The 19,530-nt window shown below is 37.8% G+C and overlaps 2 protein-coding genes across 2 annotated transcripts; one reads left to right on the top strand and one right to left on the bottom strand.

Annotated features, from left to right (window-relative positions):
• Positions 1 to 722: 722 nt before the first annotated feature.
• On the top strand, positions 723 to 2,807 carry LOC145819676 (uncharacterized). Its single transcript, XM_082913591.1, has 3 exons — positions 723 to 1,164; positions 1,711 to 1,768; positions 2,489 to 2,807. Exons 1-3 carry the CDS (start codon positions 723 to 725, stop codon positions 2,805 to 2,807), a joined length of 819 nt encoding a protein of 272 aa, XP_082769717.1.
• A 14,143-nt stretch (positions 2,808 to 16,950) lies between these two features.
• Positions 16,951 to 19,044, bottom strand: LOC145819688 (uncharacterized). Its single transcript, XM_082913595.1, has 2 exons — positions 18,418 to 19,044; positions 16,951 to 17,496 (listed from the first exon to the last, which is right to left on the bottom strand). Exons 1-2 carry the CDS (start codon positions 19,042 to 19,044, stop codon positions 16,951 to 16,953), a joined length of 1,173 nt encoding a protein of 390 aa, XP_082769721.1.
• Positions 19,045 to 19,530: the final 486 nt, after the last annotated feature.

Genomic DNA, 19,530 nt, shown 5'->3' on the forward strand with positions numbered 1-19,530 from the left:
TGAACTGTATACGTAGTCATCTAATTTTTGCACAATGTGAATTTTCATATCGTTTTGGATTATTGTTGATTGTTGTATTGTTATGTTTTTACAGGAGATGGATATCTTTATGATGTTAGTGTGTACATATGGTTGCAGTACAACTGTAATAAATATTGCCCGCGCATTGTGTTATTCACGTTTGGTGGACTGTTTGTGTGAAAAATGGGGTGAGTTATCTGTTGGTTCTATTTCATTGTTCTGTCGGTTACCTGGGATTAATAGGTATAATTTGGACAATGAGGAAGAATTTCAGAACATATTACTGCTTGCTAAATCAATAGGGGTACAACATGTAGAAGTTGTTGTTGAGTTGAAAAGTGATATTGTTCAGTTAAAGTAGCTCGGGATCACTGCGTGTGGGGGTTGAGGAAGAAATTAATGCACTACGGAGATTTTGCCACCATAAGGAGAAGGTGTTGTTGGCAGCCCCTTGGGCAAATGGTATTATGCATGTGGGATAACGGTTTGTTGGAGGTGCACAAGAATTTCATGATGTTTTATGTAAGTATGCCATCCAATGTGGGTTTTAGTTTACGTATGTCAAGAAGGAGACAACAAGAGTTACTACTGTGTGTGCGATGCGTGAGGAGAGAGGCTACTTGTGGGCTATACATTGTAGAGCACAACGGGCAAATGATTTTTTCTACATCAAGAGGTTTAGTGATGTGCATAGTTGTGGTATGGATGTCCGAACATCGAAGAATCCGCGAGTTAGTTCGGATTTAGTGTCGAGTACCATATCTGAAATTGTGAGGGACAAGCCGTTGACTCGGCCGTGTGAGGTGATGACTATTTTAAAGAGGGATTATGGGCTAGATGTGAGTTACCATGTAGTATGGTTGGGCGTGGAGAAATCAAAGGCTGGTATTCATGGAGATCACTCATTATCGTTTGACCAGCTGCGGTGGTATTCGGATGCTGTGATGCGTTACAATCCGGGAAGTTATGTCAATATTGACTATGATGCGAGCAGTCAACAGTTTTGTCGTTTCTTTGTGTCATTCATTGCGTGTATTTTTTGGTTCAATTCTTGTCGGTCTTTATTATTCCTGGATGGAACATTCCTCAAAGGAAAGTACAAAGGTCGGCTACTTGCGGCAATGGCGAAAGACGGAAACAATGGTTAGTATTTTTTTTAGCTGTCTATTTATGTCAATATTGACATTGAGCAGCATAGTCTGGACAAATGACAGACGATTACACAGTGTGTTCCACATTTACACTGGTGCCAATGTTTACATCAATACACATTGATGTGAACAACAACAAAATATGAGTGATTGAGAAATTATAAGTAATGTGAACATTTACATTAGTATGCAATGATGTGAATGTTCACATCTGTGTCTACTAATGACAGTAATGTGAGCGTTCACATTATTATACACTGATGTGAATGTTCACATCAGTGCATACTAATGTCAGTTTACCCATTAATGAACAGTACTGTGAATGTTCACATTATCAATGACTCAACAATCAACAATGAATTATTAATGGTCGTCAATGTGAATGTTCACATCATTGATGTTTACGAACCCGAATTCAAAAATAACAATAGTAATAGGGTAATGTAGATATAAATATTCACATGACTTGTTTCGTTTATATTGTTTTCTATTCACTTTGGAATATTGTGAACAGTTGTGTAATGGTGTTGTGTTGTAGGTCTATTTCCTGTTGCATTTGTGATTGTTGATTTAGAGACCATGGCCAATTGGTCGTGGTTCTTGCACGAACTTGGGAAGGTTGTTGATGGTAAGCGCTAGATTACTTTTATTTCGGATCGTAATCTTGGTCTGTTAGAAGCTATGCCAAAGGTGTTCCCATCGGCTCACTACGGTTATTGCTTACAACACTTGAAGAGCAATTTAAGAGATCGGATGAAAGGAATTGATAATGGATTCAGGGATCACCTAGTAAGTAGTTTGGGTGACTGTGCTTACGAGCCAACTGTGGTAGGGTTCCACGAAAAGCTTGCAAAATTAAAAAAGGAGGGTAAACAACGAGCACATAATTTTTTCAAGGACTTGGCACCCGAGCACTGGGCAAATTCATACTTCAGGTAATAATAGTTTCCTAAAGTGTTCCATTTGTCAAGTTTAGAATGGTAGTGATATGAATTTTCAGTTTAGAATGGTAACAATCGTCCAATTGTGTTTCATGTTCAATGTGAATGATATGAATGTTCACATCTACTAATGATGAATGATGTGAATGTTCATATCTGTTAATTTTTCAAACAGTCATGCAATGTATTACAGATATGACTGTTGACACCTGTCATATTATGTTGTTGTTAACATTGACATCTGTCTATTATTTAAGTTAACAGCATAATAAGCATATAATGTTCACTGCGAATGATGTTAATGTTCACATCTGTCAATGTGAATGATCAGACCTGTTAAATTCTGTATTGTACAATGTTTGTGATATTGTGCAGGGAAATGCGTTATGAGGAGATGACATCCAATGCGGCGAAGTCATTTAATAACTGGATCAAAGAAGCACGTAATCTTCCTATCACTCAAATGGTGGACACAATTCGTACTCAGTTGATGCGGCAAATGTTTGCATGGCGTGACCAAGCAAACAAATGGAATGAGCTTATTTGTCCTACATTCAAAACAATGCTTATGGATTCGTTCAATGACAGTAAGTCTTGGCAAGTTAGCAAAGCCAATGAGGATGTGTTTGAAGTTCATTCGACACCATCTGTTACAGTTGATGTTGCGAGGCGTACATGTTCTTGCTTCAAATAGCAAATCAACGGATTCCCATGTAACCATGCTGTTATTGCTATTCAGAAGAGCCGCTACAACTCAATGATTGTGTGGAACATTACTTTCATGTACAGACATATCGTGCAGCCTATTCGGGTGCTATATTTCCTATACCATCGGTGAAAAAGCCGTCTTTCGATCCCACGGACTTCACTATATACCCACCAACTGTGAAAAGACCACCCGGAAGGTCGAAAAGAATAGAATCCCATCAAGGGGTGAGAAACTGAAACAAATAAGATGCGGGAGATGTGATAAGTTGGGAAGCCACAATCGGAAATCATGCAAGGAGTCGATATAGGGTGTACATTTTTTATTTCAACATTGTGTTTTACATGAGATTCTTGATACTCCTTGATACTCCTTGATATGTACATCAATCAGTTTATTTCTCTTGTGGGGGGGTACTCTGGCATGACTTTCTGCACACAAAGGGCATACAATGATGTACCAAGTATTTATATCAATGTTCGATGTGAATGATGTGAATGTTCACATCTGCTAATGATGAGTGATGTGAATGTTCACATCTGTTAATTTGTGAAACAGTCATACAATGTATTACAAACGTGAATGTTCACACCTGTCATATTATGTTGTTGTTAACATTCACATTTGTGTGTCATTTAAGTTAACAATATAATAAGCATATAATGTTCACTGCGAATGATGTTAATGTTCACATGTCAATGTGAGTGTTAAGACATGTCAATGTGAATGTTAAGACCTGTCATTTTATGTTGTTGTTAACATTCACATCCGTATATCAATGTTCAATGTGAATGATGTGAATGTTCACATCTGTTAATTTGTCAAACAGTCATGCAATGTATTACTGATGTGAATGTTCACACCTGTCATATTATGTTGTTATTAACATTCACATCTGTGTATCATTTAAGTTAACAACATAATAAGCATATAATGTTCACTGCGAATGATGTTAATGTTCATATCTATCAATGTGAATGTTCAGACCTGTCATTTTATGTTGTTGTTAACATTCACATCTTTCTATCATTTAAGTTAATAATATAAGTATATAATGCTGAGATGAACATTGACATCTATTGAACATGCAAATCAAATACTATTCATGTGAACATTCTCATCAATATCAAACATAAACAAACCAAAAGTGTAGTGGTTACCAAACATGTGCTTGTAAAGATGAATGTCGAATCCTCCAAACTTGGGTTGACTAGCCCTTGTAGTTCAAGTAGAATTTCACCATATGCATCTATCACCTGCACAAATAGAGGGGTGGCAGTACATTATTTGCAGTGTCTTTATAGTGTGTGTGTGTGTGTGTGCGTTTTGTATACATTTACGATTGCCATACGTTGTTGGTTATTGATTCTTCCTTGATGATGTGTATGATGTCATCCAAATACACGTCATTAGTCTTTGAGTCCCCTCGCCACACAAGCAACCTGTGCATTGTGATTACAGAAAACGTTAATGTTAACATTGCACATTTATGAAATGATCTAATCTATTAAGTACGTATGTGAAGGTCAACATCAGCATAAAAATAAATTCAGTTAGGGATATGTAAGATCACTTACTCATCACCGTCGTTCTTGTGCAAATTTTGGACCTTCTGCTTGTTGAGTTTGCTCATGTTGGCCCAAACCTTCAGTTTGTTGTTCAAGGATAACTTTTTGTATTTTGTTGGGTCCTTTTTTTGTGGATGCTTGTCTAAATCTTGTGCAATTTAGAATGCATGGGATTGCTCTTCAGCTCCCTCTTTCCCTTTCTTTTGACCAGGCAAGTTGGGGTATTCAAACTCATCCAACTGGTGCTCTTTCCTTACCTTCTGCTTGATGCGTTTTACCCTCGATGGTGGGCTGATAATGTGTTCCAATGCTGCAATGAGATGCCTCTTAAGACTGTCATGAGCCTTTTGTGCTTCAACTTGAGTGAAAATGTGGACGGACTGATCATCAAAAAGGTCTTGAAGAATTGTTTTTTTCACATTCCAAGTTGATGACCAACTTTGTCAACCGTTGAATTTCTATATCTTTCCACTCTATACAATTCTTGATGTCCATGTCCATGTTGGATGGGCCCGATTGGTCAAATAGTTTGGCTTCAAGGGCAGCAATCACCTTTGCCCTCAACTTCCACGATTCTTCCAACTGTTTGTATTTCGCTTCCTATTGTCGTACGAGACCCCAAGTTTTTTGGTTTTCTTTTATAAGTACATCCACAATGTCCGGCTCACTTGGTTGTGCTATGATGATACCCCTCTCAGCATTGGGGGTGTTAAAGCTGGTGTTGATGTCATGTCCAACATCATTTAGGTCTATTACATTGCCAGAAATTCCATCGCTGTCGTCACTGCCTTGATTGTCTTTGCTTTCATCATCATTGCTTTCATCTTGCTTTGCTGGTGCACTCGACAAAACCTCAGGTTTGGACTCCACATTCAATTTTGTATGATGGTACATCTTTGCTTCAGTTAGGGATGTCATCAGCTCGCCGCCATATACCTGCAGTTGGAGACATTATGTTAGTTACATAGTTCCTTGTCTCACTATGTGAATGGGCACAATATTTTTGGTTGTACTTCAACCTTATTTAAATCAAGCTTAGCCAAAGATATAGACTTTATGTTGGTATGTAAGGCTGTTAGGTCCCACTTCACACATCGCGGAATGGCATTAGAGTTGCGGGGTTGTAAGATTGCTGTATGCTCACACAACCAGTATTGAAACAAATAACAAATATCAGTAATGTCAATGTTCACATCAAATAACACTGATATGAATGTTTACACTAGTGGCCAGTAATGTGAATGTTCACATCAATTAACACTAATGTGAATGTTTACACCAGTGGCTAATAATGTGTGTTTATCCATTACTGAACAGTAATGTGAATGTTCACATTATTGATCTAAACTTCCATACCATTGCCTAGTAATGTGAATGTTCACATCAGTAATATGCATGTTCCACATTTGTTTTGGTGCTAACATCACATCAATCTACACTGATGTGAATGTTTATACCAGTGCCTACTAATGTGTGTTTGTACATTACTGAACAGTAATGTGAATGTTTACATCATTGATGTCAACTTCCATACCATTGGCCAGTAATGTGAACATTTACATCAGTAATGTGAATGTTACACATTTGTTTTGGTGCCAACATCACATCAATCTACACTGATGTGAATGTTTACACCAGTGTCTTCTAATGTGTGCTTGTACATTACTGAACAGTAATGTGAATGTTTACATCACTGATGTCAACTTCCACACCATTGCCCAGTAATGTGAACATTCACATCAGAGTGGGCAGACCCCGTAAATGTTCATATTAAACATAGAATAAGTTTTATGAGATTTACCATTAACAACATAACACAGCCGGTGACTCGTCCTGGTTTTCCCCAATTTTGGCCCACTGAACCCATCAAGGTTGCCCGGATGCTCTCAACCCAGTCATACTCGATCATGTTGTCCAATGGGTCCATGTATGAGTAGAAAGCCCATCCAATTGTTTCTCCGGACGTAGAAAAGAACAGCTTGACGCATGCATACATGCAAACTAATCTTGCGACCTCTTCATTGTCTTGTTTCTTTGTGCCCTTTAATGCTTCATTCAGAATTTCTCGTATTTTGGCAGCACTTAACCGACTAACATCCTTGCACATTCGGTGTATGATGCCGGTTGTTGGTTTTGCGCCATAAGAGAGGTCCATCAACTTGGTACCGCAGTCCACCCCAAAAATAAGTGATACATCACTTCTAAAAATTTGAATGCTCCTGTCCTCGATTTAAAACCTCCCACTAGATGGCTTGAATGTCTGCATTACACGTACAATGACATCATCGTATTTCATGCAATGGTTAAGGTCGACTTCATTACTGATCAAACAATCAAATAAGGGCCAAAATGGTGTTTTTCTAAGGCACTTCAATTGACCACTTGTAAATTTTGTATCCTTCAACAGTTTCACCAATCCAGTTATATTTGACCGGTGGTTAACCTTTTTCATGTTGACTTGTTCAGGACCAGCTATTTGATCGGGTTTTCCTTTGGCACCCGATTCCCCTCTTTTTCGTTTGCCATCAAATCTACGGGGAAGACGTGTTTGTTCAAATAAGAACATATAATTGGTTGAAAAACAGAGAGTGGAACCAACAACACCAAACAACACCAACAAGTCTAACATTGATGTCACAATGTGAATATTTACATCATATTCCATCACATTGTTTATTGAAGATTGGGGGTTTTATGGACATCAACAATCAACAATATCAACAATGACAGTAATGTGAACATTCACATTATTATACACTGATGTGAATGTTCACATTCATGATTACTAATGTCAGTTTATCCAGTAATGAGCAGTAATGTGAATGTTCACATTATCTATGTTTACAAAATCAATTCCAAAAACAACAACAGTTATAGGGCAATGTAAATGTTTACATGGGTGATCACATTATGTTATAATTGGCTGAAAAACAAAGAGTGGAACCAACAACACCAAACAACACCCAACAACACCAAGTCTGACATTGATGTCACAATGTGAATACTTACATCATATTCCATCACATTGTTGAGTGAAGATTAGGGGTTCTATGGACATCAACAATCAACAATATCAACATTATCAACAATGACAGTATTGTGAACATTCACATCATTAGTATACACTGATGTGAATGTTCACATCAGTGACTACTAATGTCAGTTTATCTAGTAATGAACAGTAATGTGAATATTCACATCATCCATGCTTACAAAATCAATTCCAAAAACAACAACAGTTATAGGGCAATGTAAATGTTTACATGGGTGATTACATTATGTTATAATTGGCTGAAAAACAAAGAGTGGAACCAACAACACCAAACAACACTCAACAACACCAACAAGTCTGACATTGATATCACAATGTGAATATTTACATCATATTCCATCACATTGTTGAGTGAAGATTGAGGGTTTTATGGATATCAACAATCAACAATATCAACAATGACAGTAATGTGAACATTCACATTAGTATACACTGATGTGAATGTTCACATCAGTGACTACTAATGTCAGTTTATCCAGTAATGAACAGTAATGTGACTGTTCACATCATCTATGTTTACAAAATCAATTTCAAAAACAACGACAGTTGTAAGGCAATGTAAATGTATACATCGATGATCACATTATGATTGAAAAGCAGAAGGTGGAATGGTATTGCTTACTTTTGTTCCTCATGGTGGGTGGGTATGGACCACACTCAGTCGATGAAATAAACTCAGTCCACCGACGGGAATTTTGGAATGACAAAGCACCCTCTTTCCGATGTAAACCTTCGCAGCGATGAGATGAAGAGGAATCTGGGGTCGACGGTGGACGATGACGATAGTGAGGTGATGTGAATCTAGGGTTATGGTGAGGCGATGTGAATCTAGGGTCGACGATCAGTTTTTGTTTTGGAAATTTTGTGGATTGAATAGTTGGAATGAGAATGGGTTTTCAGAATCGATTAGACGCGAGAGAGGCGGAGGAGGGTTATTTCGTCCTTTTACAATTAATGAACCTAATGGAATATTCAAAAATAGTTTGGGTTTTATGGAATAAAACAGTTACAAATAGGATTTATCAAAAAAGAGCCATTTTAAAATTTATAGGTTGAATATTTTTGAAAATGTTACTCCATTCGTTCCAAAATATTAGTCCCTTATTCAATTTTTCATTATTCCAAAATATTAGTCCATTTTCAAAAATCAATGAATAAAATAACATGAATTTTCTATTTTACCCTTTTTTAAAATTCATTAACAATAGTATACACAAAAAGTATAATTATGATAATTCATGTTCAAAAAAAAAGTTTATATTATTTTAATTCTAAATCAAAGGGTGGAAAGTTAATATCTTTGTAATATAATAATTTTACTATCAAAAAAAGTTGAATTCCCACGGAGGGAGTATATGATTTTTCTTGTAAATAGGTTATATGAAATTGTGGTTACAAATTGAATCGAATCGTATTTAAATGATTTGGTTTAGACAGGTTTCATGATTTTAATGGTTTGGTTTGATTTCAATTGTTATGGAACTTTAAACAATGAATTAGTATTGATTTCATCCCAAACCGATTCAAACTGGATCATATTCACCCCTAAAATTTATATAATAGAGACAAGTATTGGTATCATCTCGCATATGTTATCAATTTTATGATGGGAGTCACTTTGTGTATTATGGTAACTTTTTTTTTGACTCCATATGATGACTATATTTGTATGCTCAAAATTAATTTATCATCTCATCTATTACTGTTGAAGGTATAAATTTTCTCCACAAGAAAAGCAAGATGAAATGTTCCTTCCTTTACTCTATAAAGAGAAACCAATTCGTCAGTAATCACTCTTGACAAAAGATGGTCGGGAGGACCCTCCGACTGTCAAGTTATAATGATGATCTTCCATACAGTTTTTTTTTTAATTTTTTTAAAGAAGAAAGATTTGTTCTTTTTTGTTACCTCCTTTGCTTTTTCTTATTCCTCATTTTATAGTGTTATTGTCTTGGGGCTCGGCTGTTGGATTAGTATCTTAATCTAAGGGCTTTGCTTGTTACCAGACTTTGGTCGGACAAGTGGCCAAGTTGTTTTGATCCTTTACCGTTGGATCATCTTGCTGTGTGCTGCTTAGATTATGTCAGGCATTATTGGCCAACTTGCCGATTGCTCTCTTTGTTTGATTAAGTTCATTAAATGGTTGTGTCGTTTTGGTAGGCTGGACCTATGCCCCTATCTCTAAAAATTACGATCGTCACCGTTGATTATGAATAGATTTAAGAGCATCCTTACATTCTGTAGATCTCCTTCTAGAAGGTGATTTTACTTAGGCTTTGGTCATGTCACATTATCTCTTTGTCTGATGGACCTATCAATGACTTGGGCTTTTTTTCTTAATCTGTCCTGCTTGGCTGGGTTTGGGCTTTGGGCCAAAGTTTTTACCTCTGGGCTTTGGGTCAATGTTTTTACCCCTCCACAATTGCCCATCTTCGGTGATCTTTTATGGCGGATTGTAAAAGACATCGTCACCGATCTAATCGGAATCCGGGTCGTTGCCTCTACTAGTGACACGCATCTTTTCTGTGGTTTTAAATTTAATGATGACGCCTATCATTTCGTCTTTCAATGCGTTGTTTCGCTCCTGACACATTAATTAAGGGGTTGTCCCTTGCCCTTTGCCACTTTGCTCATCGTCTTCTCAGAACCTTATACGCGTTTCTCTCTGTCCTTTTCCCTCTCGTTTGCTTCTTACAATTTTGAATTTCTTTTTGCTTCTTATTTTGTTGTTGTTTTCCCTTTATTTTCACCATGAATTACCTGAGATGTTTCTTTGAGTTCGAGGAAAGTATTACGGAGTTTAGAACTTTGTATAACATTCCTGATGATGTTGTCATCTGTCTTCCTACTTCTGATGACAACATCACAGAGGAATCAGAAGAACGTATTCCTTTCTCTCTGATAAACATAGTCGATGGGGGAGTTCGATTCTCCCTACATCCTCTCCTCAGGAAGATGCTTCATTTCTATGGGATACCTCTTTCCCAGCTTTCGCCTAATTTTTTTTTAATAGTTATGGGCGTAGTTGCTTTGAACAATATCTTAGGGATCGATCTAGGCCTTTTCAAGATTAGATATTGCTATAGTTTTGTCCCTACAACCAAAGAAAGGTCAAAATTTACTTCAAGCTTAGATTGGCGAAGCATTAGCTTGTTCATATGCTTCCTAACTCTGGCAAGGGTGTCAGCGATGTGTTTTTCATAATAGAGGGAAATTTAGAATTCCCTCTTAGCGCCGATCGGATCTGACCTATTCCCAAGGTCATTAGCCGACCAAGTTATCCTCTGTCTTTCTACTTGCCTGTGATGTTGCCTTTTATGATTTATGTCTGTTAATGCTTTCCTGTTGTTTTTGGCAGCTTTTGAGGTATTTTCTCATTCTAACAAGTGGGAAGATGAAGTAAACCTGCCCATTCTGCAATTACCTTGGTCGTACAAAGGGCTACCAGAACAACAAGGCCAAGGTTGGGCAGCCCACGTGGTGCTTTCCTACATCCCTACTATTGTACCGTGATCGCGACTGACGTTATAGACCTTGGTTTTGACAGTGGCTTTGACTTTTACATTCTTTCGCATCTTCAAGAGAACATCAAGGAAGTAGCACCCGAATAAGAATAACCTCGAGAAGAATGATCTAGTTCGGAGGCTACCATTTTAGATATCATGCCTCAGAATAATTTTTTAGAGATTGTTGCTGCCAGAAAGTGTTAAAGGGCTAGTGAGTCAGCCTCAGCCTCCTAAGCTGTTTCTGATTCTACTGCCTCTAATCGAGCCCTGTAGTCCCAAACCATGGTAGTGGATGATTCTTCGCCCTCTTCTATCACGGTCTTTACTGAAAATGCTCCTCCTCATTTGTCTAGTCAGAGATCGGGCCAATGTCCTTTTGACCAAGCAACGGAGGTTCGTAAGAAGACCTGATTAGATCTTTCTGTTGTTGTCACTGCTACTGCTTCTTCCTTAATCTCTACTTCAGAAACAGTGGCTACAGGTTCACTGATCATCTTTATGCCTGGCCTAAAGGATCGCCCGATAACAAACGACGATACGGTTATGGGCAGTGCCGAAGTTACGTCCGCCATTATACGCAGCTCCATCATTCCTACGGATGCTGCTCGGCTAGCCGAACAGTCTGACGTAGCAGTCTTCTCGTAGGCCTTACACTTTTTCCTAATGGTAAATAGTTTTGTCATCACGGTTTTTTTCTTTGGTATTTGTGGATTCCCTCTTGCCTTATATCTCCCCGCTTGTCATTCTTACAGGGTTTGTTCTCTGCGTATGAGGCTATGGCTCATTATGATAGAATGATTAAGGTAGCTGACAAGTTGAAGACTTCTAGGGATAGACAAAATGAGAGAGTAACGGAGTTGAAACTTCGACTGGCAGCTTTTGAAGGCAAGGCGGCTGAGGCTGAGAAGAAGTTTCAGACCATGGATTCTGTGTTAGAGTCTTCATCACAGGAGATTACTGCTTTGAATGAGGAGAAAGAACAACTTTATGTTGCCCTTTCTGCCTTGAAAGCAAGTCTTTCGAATGCGATTAAGGCTACCAAGGAGGAGAGATGTAATGAAGCTACTGCCATCTATGAAGTGCAGTTCGCCAAGTTAGAGAACACGATGTTTGAAGACGGATGAACGTCTGCACTTCAAGCTGCTAATGTCCCAATGGAGCCCGAACTGAGGAAGAACATCCCTTACCCCGTGCCAGATGCTATAGAAAAGCCAAGTGGAGAGATTGTCGAAGGGTTGGAGCTGAAAACCCTCCTGCAGCAGAGTGATGGAAAGTTCGCCAAGTTTATTTATTTATTTATTTTTTGTTTTTTACACTTGTTGGAGTTCTTTTAATATTTTGTGGATTAATTCTAGTTTGTTTTATGAATGGTTTTTGATTGTATGAATGTAGTTTTAAATTATTTCTTTGCTAGCATGGTTCTAGATTATCTATTTAATTGGAGTCCCTATTATTGGTTGTTGCCGATTTAGAACATTTCTCGCATCTAAACACCGAGATCGGGATAGTTCGCTTGTTCGGCTACTTCCTGGAACCTATGCCGTAGAAATGGAAGATGTAGTTATGGTTTCGGGGGGTTGGGAATTTTCGTCTCCTCTTTTTGCCGAGGGTGCTGCTACTATGCCCGAGTGTTGGGTGCAGGTGTAACATTGCCCGGGGGGTACCCGCGCGCATTGAACAATTCAGACCCTCGATTTCTTCGATCTAGTCTCACGAGTGCAATGTGAAACGCAAATGAGATTCTAGATTTGACGACTTTTATAGAAAATCTATTTTATTACAAATTCTTTGCTAGAAATGGACTATATTACCAGATCTTAGAGTCGCCAACTAATATTTTGGGAAAATTAGAAAACCCGTAACTCGTGTCAAGGCCACTATTCATCGTAACCAAGAATGCTTGGCTCGAAACCTTCGGTATGAAGGGAGAACGCCATTAATTAAGCACTCATGTTCATCCGATCAAGAGATCGACCTCTACTAAGCCATGATATAAGTTTTATTAACTTTATATGTTCATGTTACAATTATTTAATAAATTCTAAAATTACTATGTGAAGCAAACAAATATAGACTGCGTCGTTCTTTTTGGAACAATTTGATTTCATTATTTCAAAAATGTTTTGAATAGTGCAATTATGAAAATCAATTTTATTCCAAATTAAGCAACAAAACTTTCACCCACTGGCATGCATACATAGCCACATGGTAGGATGCTAAACATAGTAAGAAAAATACACAAAAGCGAGATGCTAAAACATAAAAACTCACATAGTTGCTGGCGTCCCGCAAACAGCTACAAAACAAAGTTAGCAAAATATGCATGATCCTATATACAAAATTCTAATGCAATTCACTTATGATATGCAACTAAAGATCCAGTTTCTAATATATGACATGTGAATTATCTTAAGACATGAGGTAGCGCACAAAATCATATAATAATCGATTAAATCCACATAAGTAAATTTAGCCAAATTTTAATGCATGAAGCATAGATGCAAAGTATAGATATGATGAAAAGACAATATATGCTGCATATTTACAAATAATGAAAGCAAGTAAAGAACAAGATAGAAAGAAGCAGGGGGTGGGAAATTATTACAACACTTTGAATAATTGCATATCCAAATAAGGGAGGAAGGAAAAAAAAAATATTACAACAAAATAAAAAACCTCACAACTCTCTCTAAATAAAAGAAAAACAGAAACTTTAAGTGCCTTGGAGATCACCGGAAACTATTTTGCTCAACACCGGAAGATTGCTCGGTTCTATTCGGGAAAACACATTTGGTGAGAGTACTATTCATCCGGCGGTACTATTCACTGCCAACAATACTATTCACCACGGCAATTACTATTCACCATTCTTGGTCATTCTTCATCGTATTGGGCATTTTTCGTCTGCAGTTACCATTTATCATCGATGTTACTATTCACCGTCGGGGGTTACTATTCACCACAGTTACTATTCATCCAGTGGGGTCACATTTTTAACAAATTGGGTGGTTTTGACCAACCATTTAAAGCAGTAAATTACAACAGTTTATGTAGGTGGTGTGACACTGACTATTTAAAGTGGTAAACTACAACAGTTTATTTAAAGTAATAAATTACAATAGTTTATGTACAACAGTAAATTACAACAGATATGTGGATGGTGCAGCCTTCCCTTTAAAGTGATAAAACAATTATATTAAAAAAGTAGTAAATTACAACAGATATATGGGTGATGCAACCTTTCCTTTAAAACGATAAATAAAGCAAGAAAAAAATTTAAACAAATTATATTACATTTTAAATTTAAATGAAAGTTTACGAAAATTCACCTTTTGGAGAAATGACGAATTTCTGATTTGCAAACTTTCTTTTAATCAACTTCAAGGTTGTGGAATGTGTTTTTAATTCTCAGTCAAAAATTCAAAATTTTAGCTTTAATGGTGTATTGGTGCATTGGTGAAAAGCCAATAAAGAGAATGGAAAGAAAAGTTTGGTTCAGAAAAATAAAATATCTAAGAAAATATTTTTCCTATCTTTTTTCTTATTTTTTTCTTCCTTTCTTTCTGATCTTTTCTTCCTCAGATTTTCTTTCAATTCTCTTTCTCAATTCTTCTCCTCTGATTTCTCTTGATTTCCCTTCCTGTCGTTGAGCCTCTTCCTCGCTTTCTTTTATAGCCAAAATTCTCCACAAACAAAAAAAACAAAAAACTAATATAAATATAGAATAGTAATAGATATTATATATATATGAATGAATGAAGGTAGGTGGGGGAGGTTGGCTCCCGACCTCTTTTTTTTTTATTATATTATATTATTTATTATTTTTTTTCTTTTTATTTAATATAATATAAACTATGTAAAAAGTATTATTTATACCAATTTATACAAAAAACACCCAAAATATATACAAATACATAAAATTATAAAATATTACAAATAAATGGGTTAATAAAATATATTTTAATGGGCCAAATATGTAACATAATTTGGCCAAAACGGGTCTAAAACAAAACAAATTAAAACTAGAAACAGTGGAAGAGGGAAGGTTTGTCAAAGGGTGCACAGTAATATTACTGTGCACTTTACAATATAATAATAAATAAAAAGTATTATTAGCATAAATATATGTACAAATGTCCAAAAACAATATAAAAACACACAAAAATATTTAAATTTTAAAATAAAATAAATAGATTAATAAAACATATTTTAGCGGGCCAAATATGCAAAATTTAGGTTAAAACCGATTTAAAACAATTTGGATAAATTGGGTGAAGGTTGGAATTAAAGCTTAAATTTCATCTTTCTATTGAGAATTTTGTGAGATATCATATTCTTATTTTCATCATCGGATAATCAAAAAAAAAATGCCTAAGTCTTAAGGTTGGTCAAAATGGGGTGTCTACAGCAGGTGAGCATTATCCCAAAGAGTCGTATGGTTTAATATTTCGCAATTGTGTTGCTTGTATTAATCACAAGTTTTCTTTGTGCCCGCAGATCATCGCTTTGTAAATACAGATTGACATAACAAGTCGTAGGGGGTGAATTAACAAGTTCTGCAGACGGTTTGGAGGTACATCGCAGCTGCTTCCCGATCAGCCGAAGTACTAATAAATCAGTTCCTTCCCTGAGTAGCTGTTATTCCGCTGCCTCCATCTGCCCTCGGCCTTGCTGCTGAGGTGTCCGAAGAGCCTTAGGAGGAAGGGCTGTTGTTACCCCTGTTAATAGAAGTAGCGAATCAACAATGGGAATGTAGTCGTCAACCAGAAACGATCCTCCTACCGACGTAGTCATCAAAATCTTCGACACTAGAGATGACAGGGAGACATCGTCTGACGAGGCAATAGGAGGCTACCCAGAGAGCCAATCAAGAGACCAGCGCATGTGGCCCACATAGATTGGCAGACCATCTACTAGGGGGAGCGTCGTTGTCATCAAGTCACCCATGTATCTGAGCAAGTGAAGAGCAGACGAAGGATGCTGGAGAGAGTCTTATTGAGTATGTATTTCAGCCGATGATAGGAGATTGGTCGCTGAACACGAGATACTCTATGTTTTCGGACGCTGGGGTTGCCTTAGCCATGACGTGAGGTATGCGGATTCCAGAGGGCATTTGTCGTTTGAAGGGACAATCCAACTAGAAAATTCTTGGTCATGGGATTCAGAACTTAGTTATAGTAAGATAATAGCTTTCCTCATTTTGATTTTGGGTATAGTTATAATTATGACATGGTTTAAGGGTATAGTTCATTTGATGATGCAGGCGGTAAATCAATTCATGGAGGTAGGAGTCAGGCTGACTAGAGAGAGAGATCATCAGGATGAAGAGAGATGAAAGATCGAAGAGGAGAGACGATTGATTATTGATGAAAGAAAATAGATGGCGACCAAAAAGGATTGTTTCCGAGAAGACTTGGCGTGGGCCGATAGTAGGGTCACAATAGCGGAGTTAGGGTCAGATATCGGTTGGAGAGAACTGTAAGGCTGTGACCCGACAATTTGATAAGTTGAGGTCAGACCATGAGACTCTGAAAGCTGCTATGGAAGTAATGAAGAGCCAACGAGATATATAAACAAATACTGAGGCCACATGGAATGAAGCGAACGCTGCTTATCTTGAACAAATGAACAAGCTAGGTAGCGATGAAAAATGTGAGAGTAGCTGAATCATCTGCTTTGTCTCCCAAGTTCCCATACTGAACCTTGATGTCCCTATTCTCGCAGAATTGGATAGTTTGTAAGGTCCTAGTTAGTCCTAGGTCTCCTCCTTCTCTTTTTTTTTTTATATCTTTTTTGGATTGATCGACTATTTGGCTGTTGTAAAGTGATGTTCATAAAGTTTTTGACAATAATGAAATAGGAGCATCTTTCAAAAACAAATAACACAACCTTGTGTTTATTCATTATGCGTTGTGTCTAAGCATTATTACATAATAGCTACAAGGTTAATGGTAATACTTGCTTAAATGCATCGTATTCCAGGGCATTGGAAGCACGTTTCCCCGCTAGTCGGCAATTTCATACGCCCCTTCCCTTGCTAGATCTGTGACTTGATGTGGTCCATTCCAATTTGGCCCTAGTTTTCCATCGGCTGTTATGCAGTCGCTCAGGAGGACCTTCTTTAGGACTAGTTCGCCGATCATGTACCGTCGATGTTTCACATGTTTGTTGTAGGCGTGAGCAATTTCTTGTTGGTATCTCGTTAACCGAAATGATGCCCTCTCAAGTTTGTCCTCGGTTAGATCAAGCTCCTTCAAAATCAAACTTTTGTTTATGCCATTTTCCACTAAGTGAGCTCGTCCTATCAGAAAATCAATTTCTAACGGAATGACAACTTCCATTTTGAATGTAAGGAAGAACGGTTTTTCTCCAGTTATGCGTCGAGGAGTAGTTCGGTAAGACCAGAGGACCATTGGGAGTTCTTTGGCCCACCTACCTTTAGAGGCTTCCAACCGTTTCTCAATCCTATTCAGGATAGTTTTATTTGAAGCTTCTGCTTGCCCATTGCTTTGAGGATACGCTGGTGTAGAGTAGTAAGTTTTGATTCCATACTGATCACACAATTTCTTATATAACCTATAATCAAATTGTGTGCCGTTGTCGAACATGAGGGCTCTTAAAATGTCGAACCTGGTGATTATGTTGCGCCATAAAAATCACTGGATATCCACATCCCTGATATTAGCCAATAGTTCAGCCTCTATCCATTTCGTAAAAAAATTAGTGGCTATGATCAACCACTTCATATTGCCTGGTGTTTTAGGCATTGGTCCGACCAAATCCAACCCCTATTGTGTGAATGGCCAAGGACTCCCACCTGGGTTGAGTTCCTCAGATTGTTACTGCATGATCGACGCATATCTCTAGTATGTTTAGCATCGTTGTACAAATTATTGGGCATCTTTCTGCATATAGGGCTACCAATACCCCTGGGTAAGGGCATGATGTACTAAAGATCTGCTTCTAGCATGAGCCCTGCATGATCCTTTATGAATTTCTTCCAATATGCTTGCTACCTCATTTGGGTGGATGCACTTGAGGTATGGACCAGAATATGACCTTCCAAACAACTGGTTTGAGTTATTCATCCAAAAACACATAGCCTAGAGCCGAATCCGATATGCTTCCTTTTTGTTGGCTGGTAGTATTTCTTTGGACAGATAGCAGACGAGATGAGTCATCCAGCTTTCACCTTCCTAGATGTGTCACACGTCTCCTATCGCAATGCTAGAGGAAACAATGGTTCCAACCTCAATCGTTCGGCTTTTTATTTGATCAATCGTTGTGGCTAGGCTAGCCAATGCGTTCGCATGACTATTTTAATCCCGCCCTATTTGCTGAATTTCGAATGAAGAAAACTACTCTGCTACTTTCTTGGTTGCAGCCAAATATTTCATCATTCTTTCGTTGCGAGCTGTATATTCTTCGTTTATCTTCTTGGCAACCAACTTTTAGTCACATTGAATGCTTACGGAGTCTACCCTTAGTAATTTTGCAATTGTGAGCCCATTAATGAGAGCCTCGTATTCACACTCATTGTTGGTGGCCGATAAGTCTAGCCAAGTAGAAAATTCTATTGCCTCTTTGTCAGACGTGGTTAGTATGAACCCTATTCTTGCACCTTTGTTGTTGGAGGCCCCATCGCAGTGCATAGTCCATGATACTTCCGATGAGAACCAATCCCCTATTTTGGTTCTTTCTTTTGGGAAGAGTTTTGTCACAAAGTCTTCTAGGACTTGTCCCTTGATTAGAGTTTGCGGTTTGAATTGGATGTTGTATTGCCTAAGCTCAACAGCCCATTTGGAAATTCTTCTTGATGAATCTGGTTTGTGGATGACCCATTTAAGTGGATGTTCGAAATAGACAATGATGGAATGTGCCAAGAAGTAATGCCGCAATTTCCTGGATGTTACAATAAGTGCCAAAATGAGTTTTTCCAAAGGCAAATACTTGGTTTCTGCATCAAGCAATGTTTTGTTTATGTACAAGACCGGCGATCGCCCATTCAAAGATTCCCTGATGAGTGCCAAACTTATAATATGATCGGATACGGCTAGGCATACATACAACTTCTCTTCTACCTCAAGGCTTATGAGCATAGGTGGTTTGGCCTAGTAGGCTTTCAACTCTTGTAATGTAAGATTGCACTATGGAGTCCACTCAAATTGAGATTTCTTCTATGTTAATTGGAAGAATGGTCAGCATCGGTCTGATGATCGGCTGATGAATCTGTTGAGTGCCGCTGGCATTCCAATAAGCGTCTGGATTTCTTTTACTGATGTGAGAGGAGTTAAATTGAGCAGCACTTGGATCTGGTCGGCGTTGGCTTCTATTCCCCGTTAAGTAACGATGAATCCGAGGAACTTTCCAGATCCAACCCTAAAGGCACACTTTGCCACATTGAGCTTCATCTTATATTTTCGAAGTATCCCAAATGTTTCCTAGAGATCGGCTAGATGATTCTTGGCTTCTTGTGATTTGATCACCATATTATCAATGTAGACTTCAAGGTTTCAATCGATCTGTTTACTGAACATCTTTGTAACCAATCGTTGATATATAGCCCCTACATTTTTTAATCCAAA

The sequence above is a fragment of the Camellia sinensis genome, chromosome 1 (assembly GCF_055761805.1).
Source record: "Camellia sinensis isolate YWXY chromosome 1, ASM5576180v1, whole genome shotgun sequence".
NCBI classification, from domain to species: Eukaryota; Viridiplantae; Streptophyta; class Magnoliopsida; order Ericales; family Theaceae; genus Camellia; species Camellia sinensis.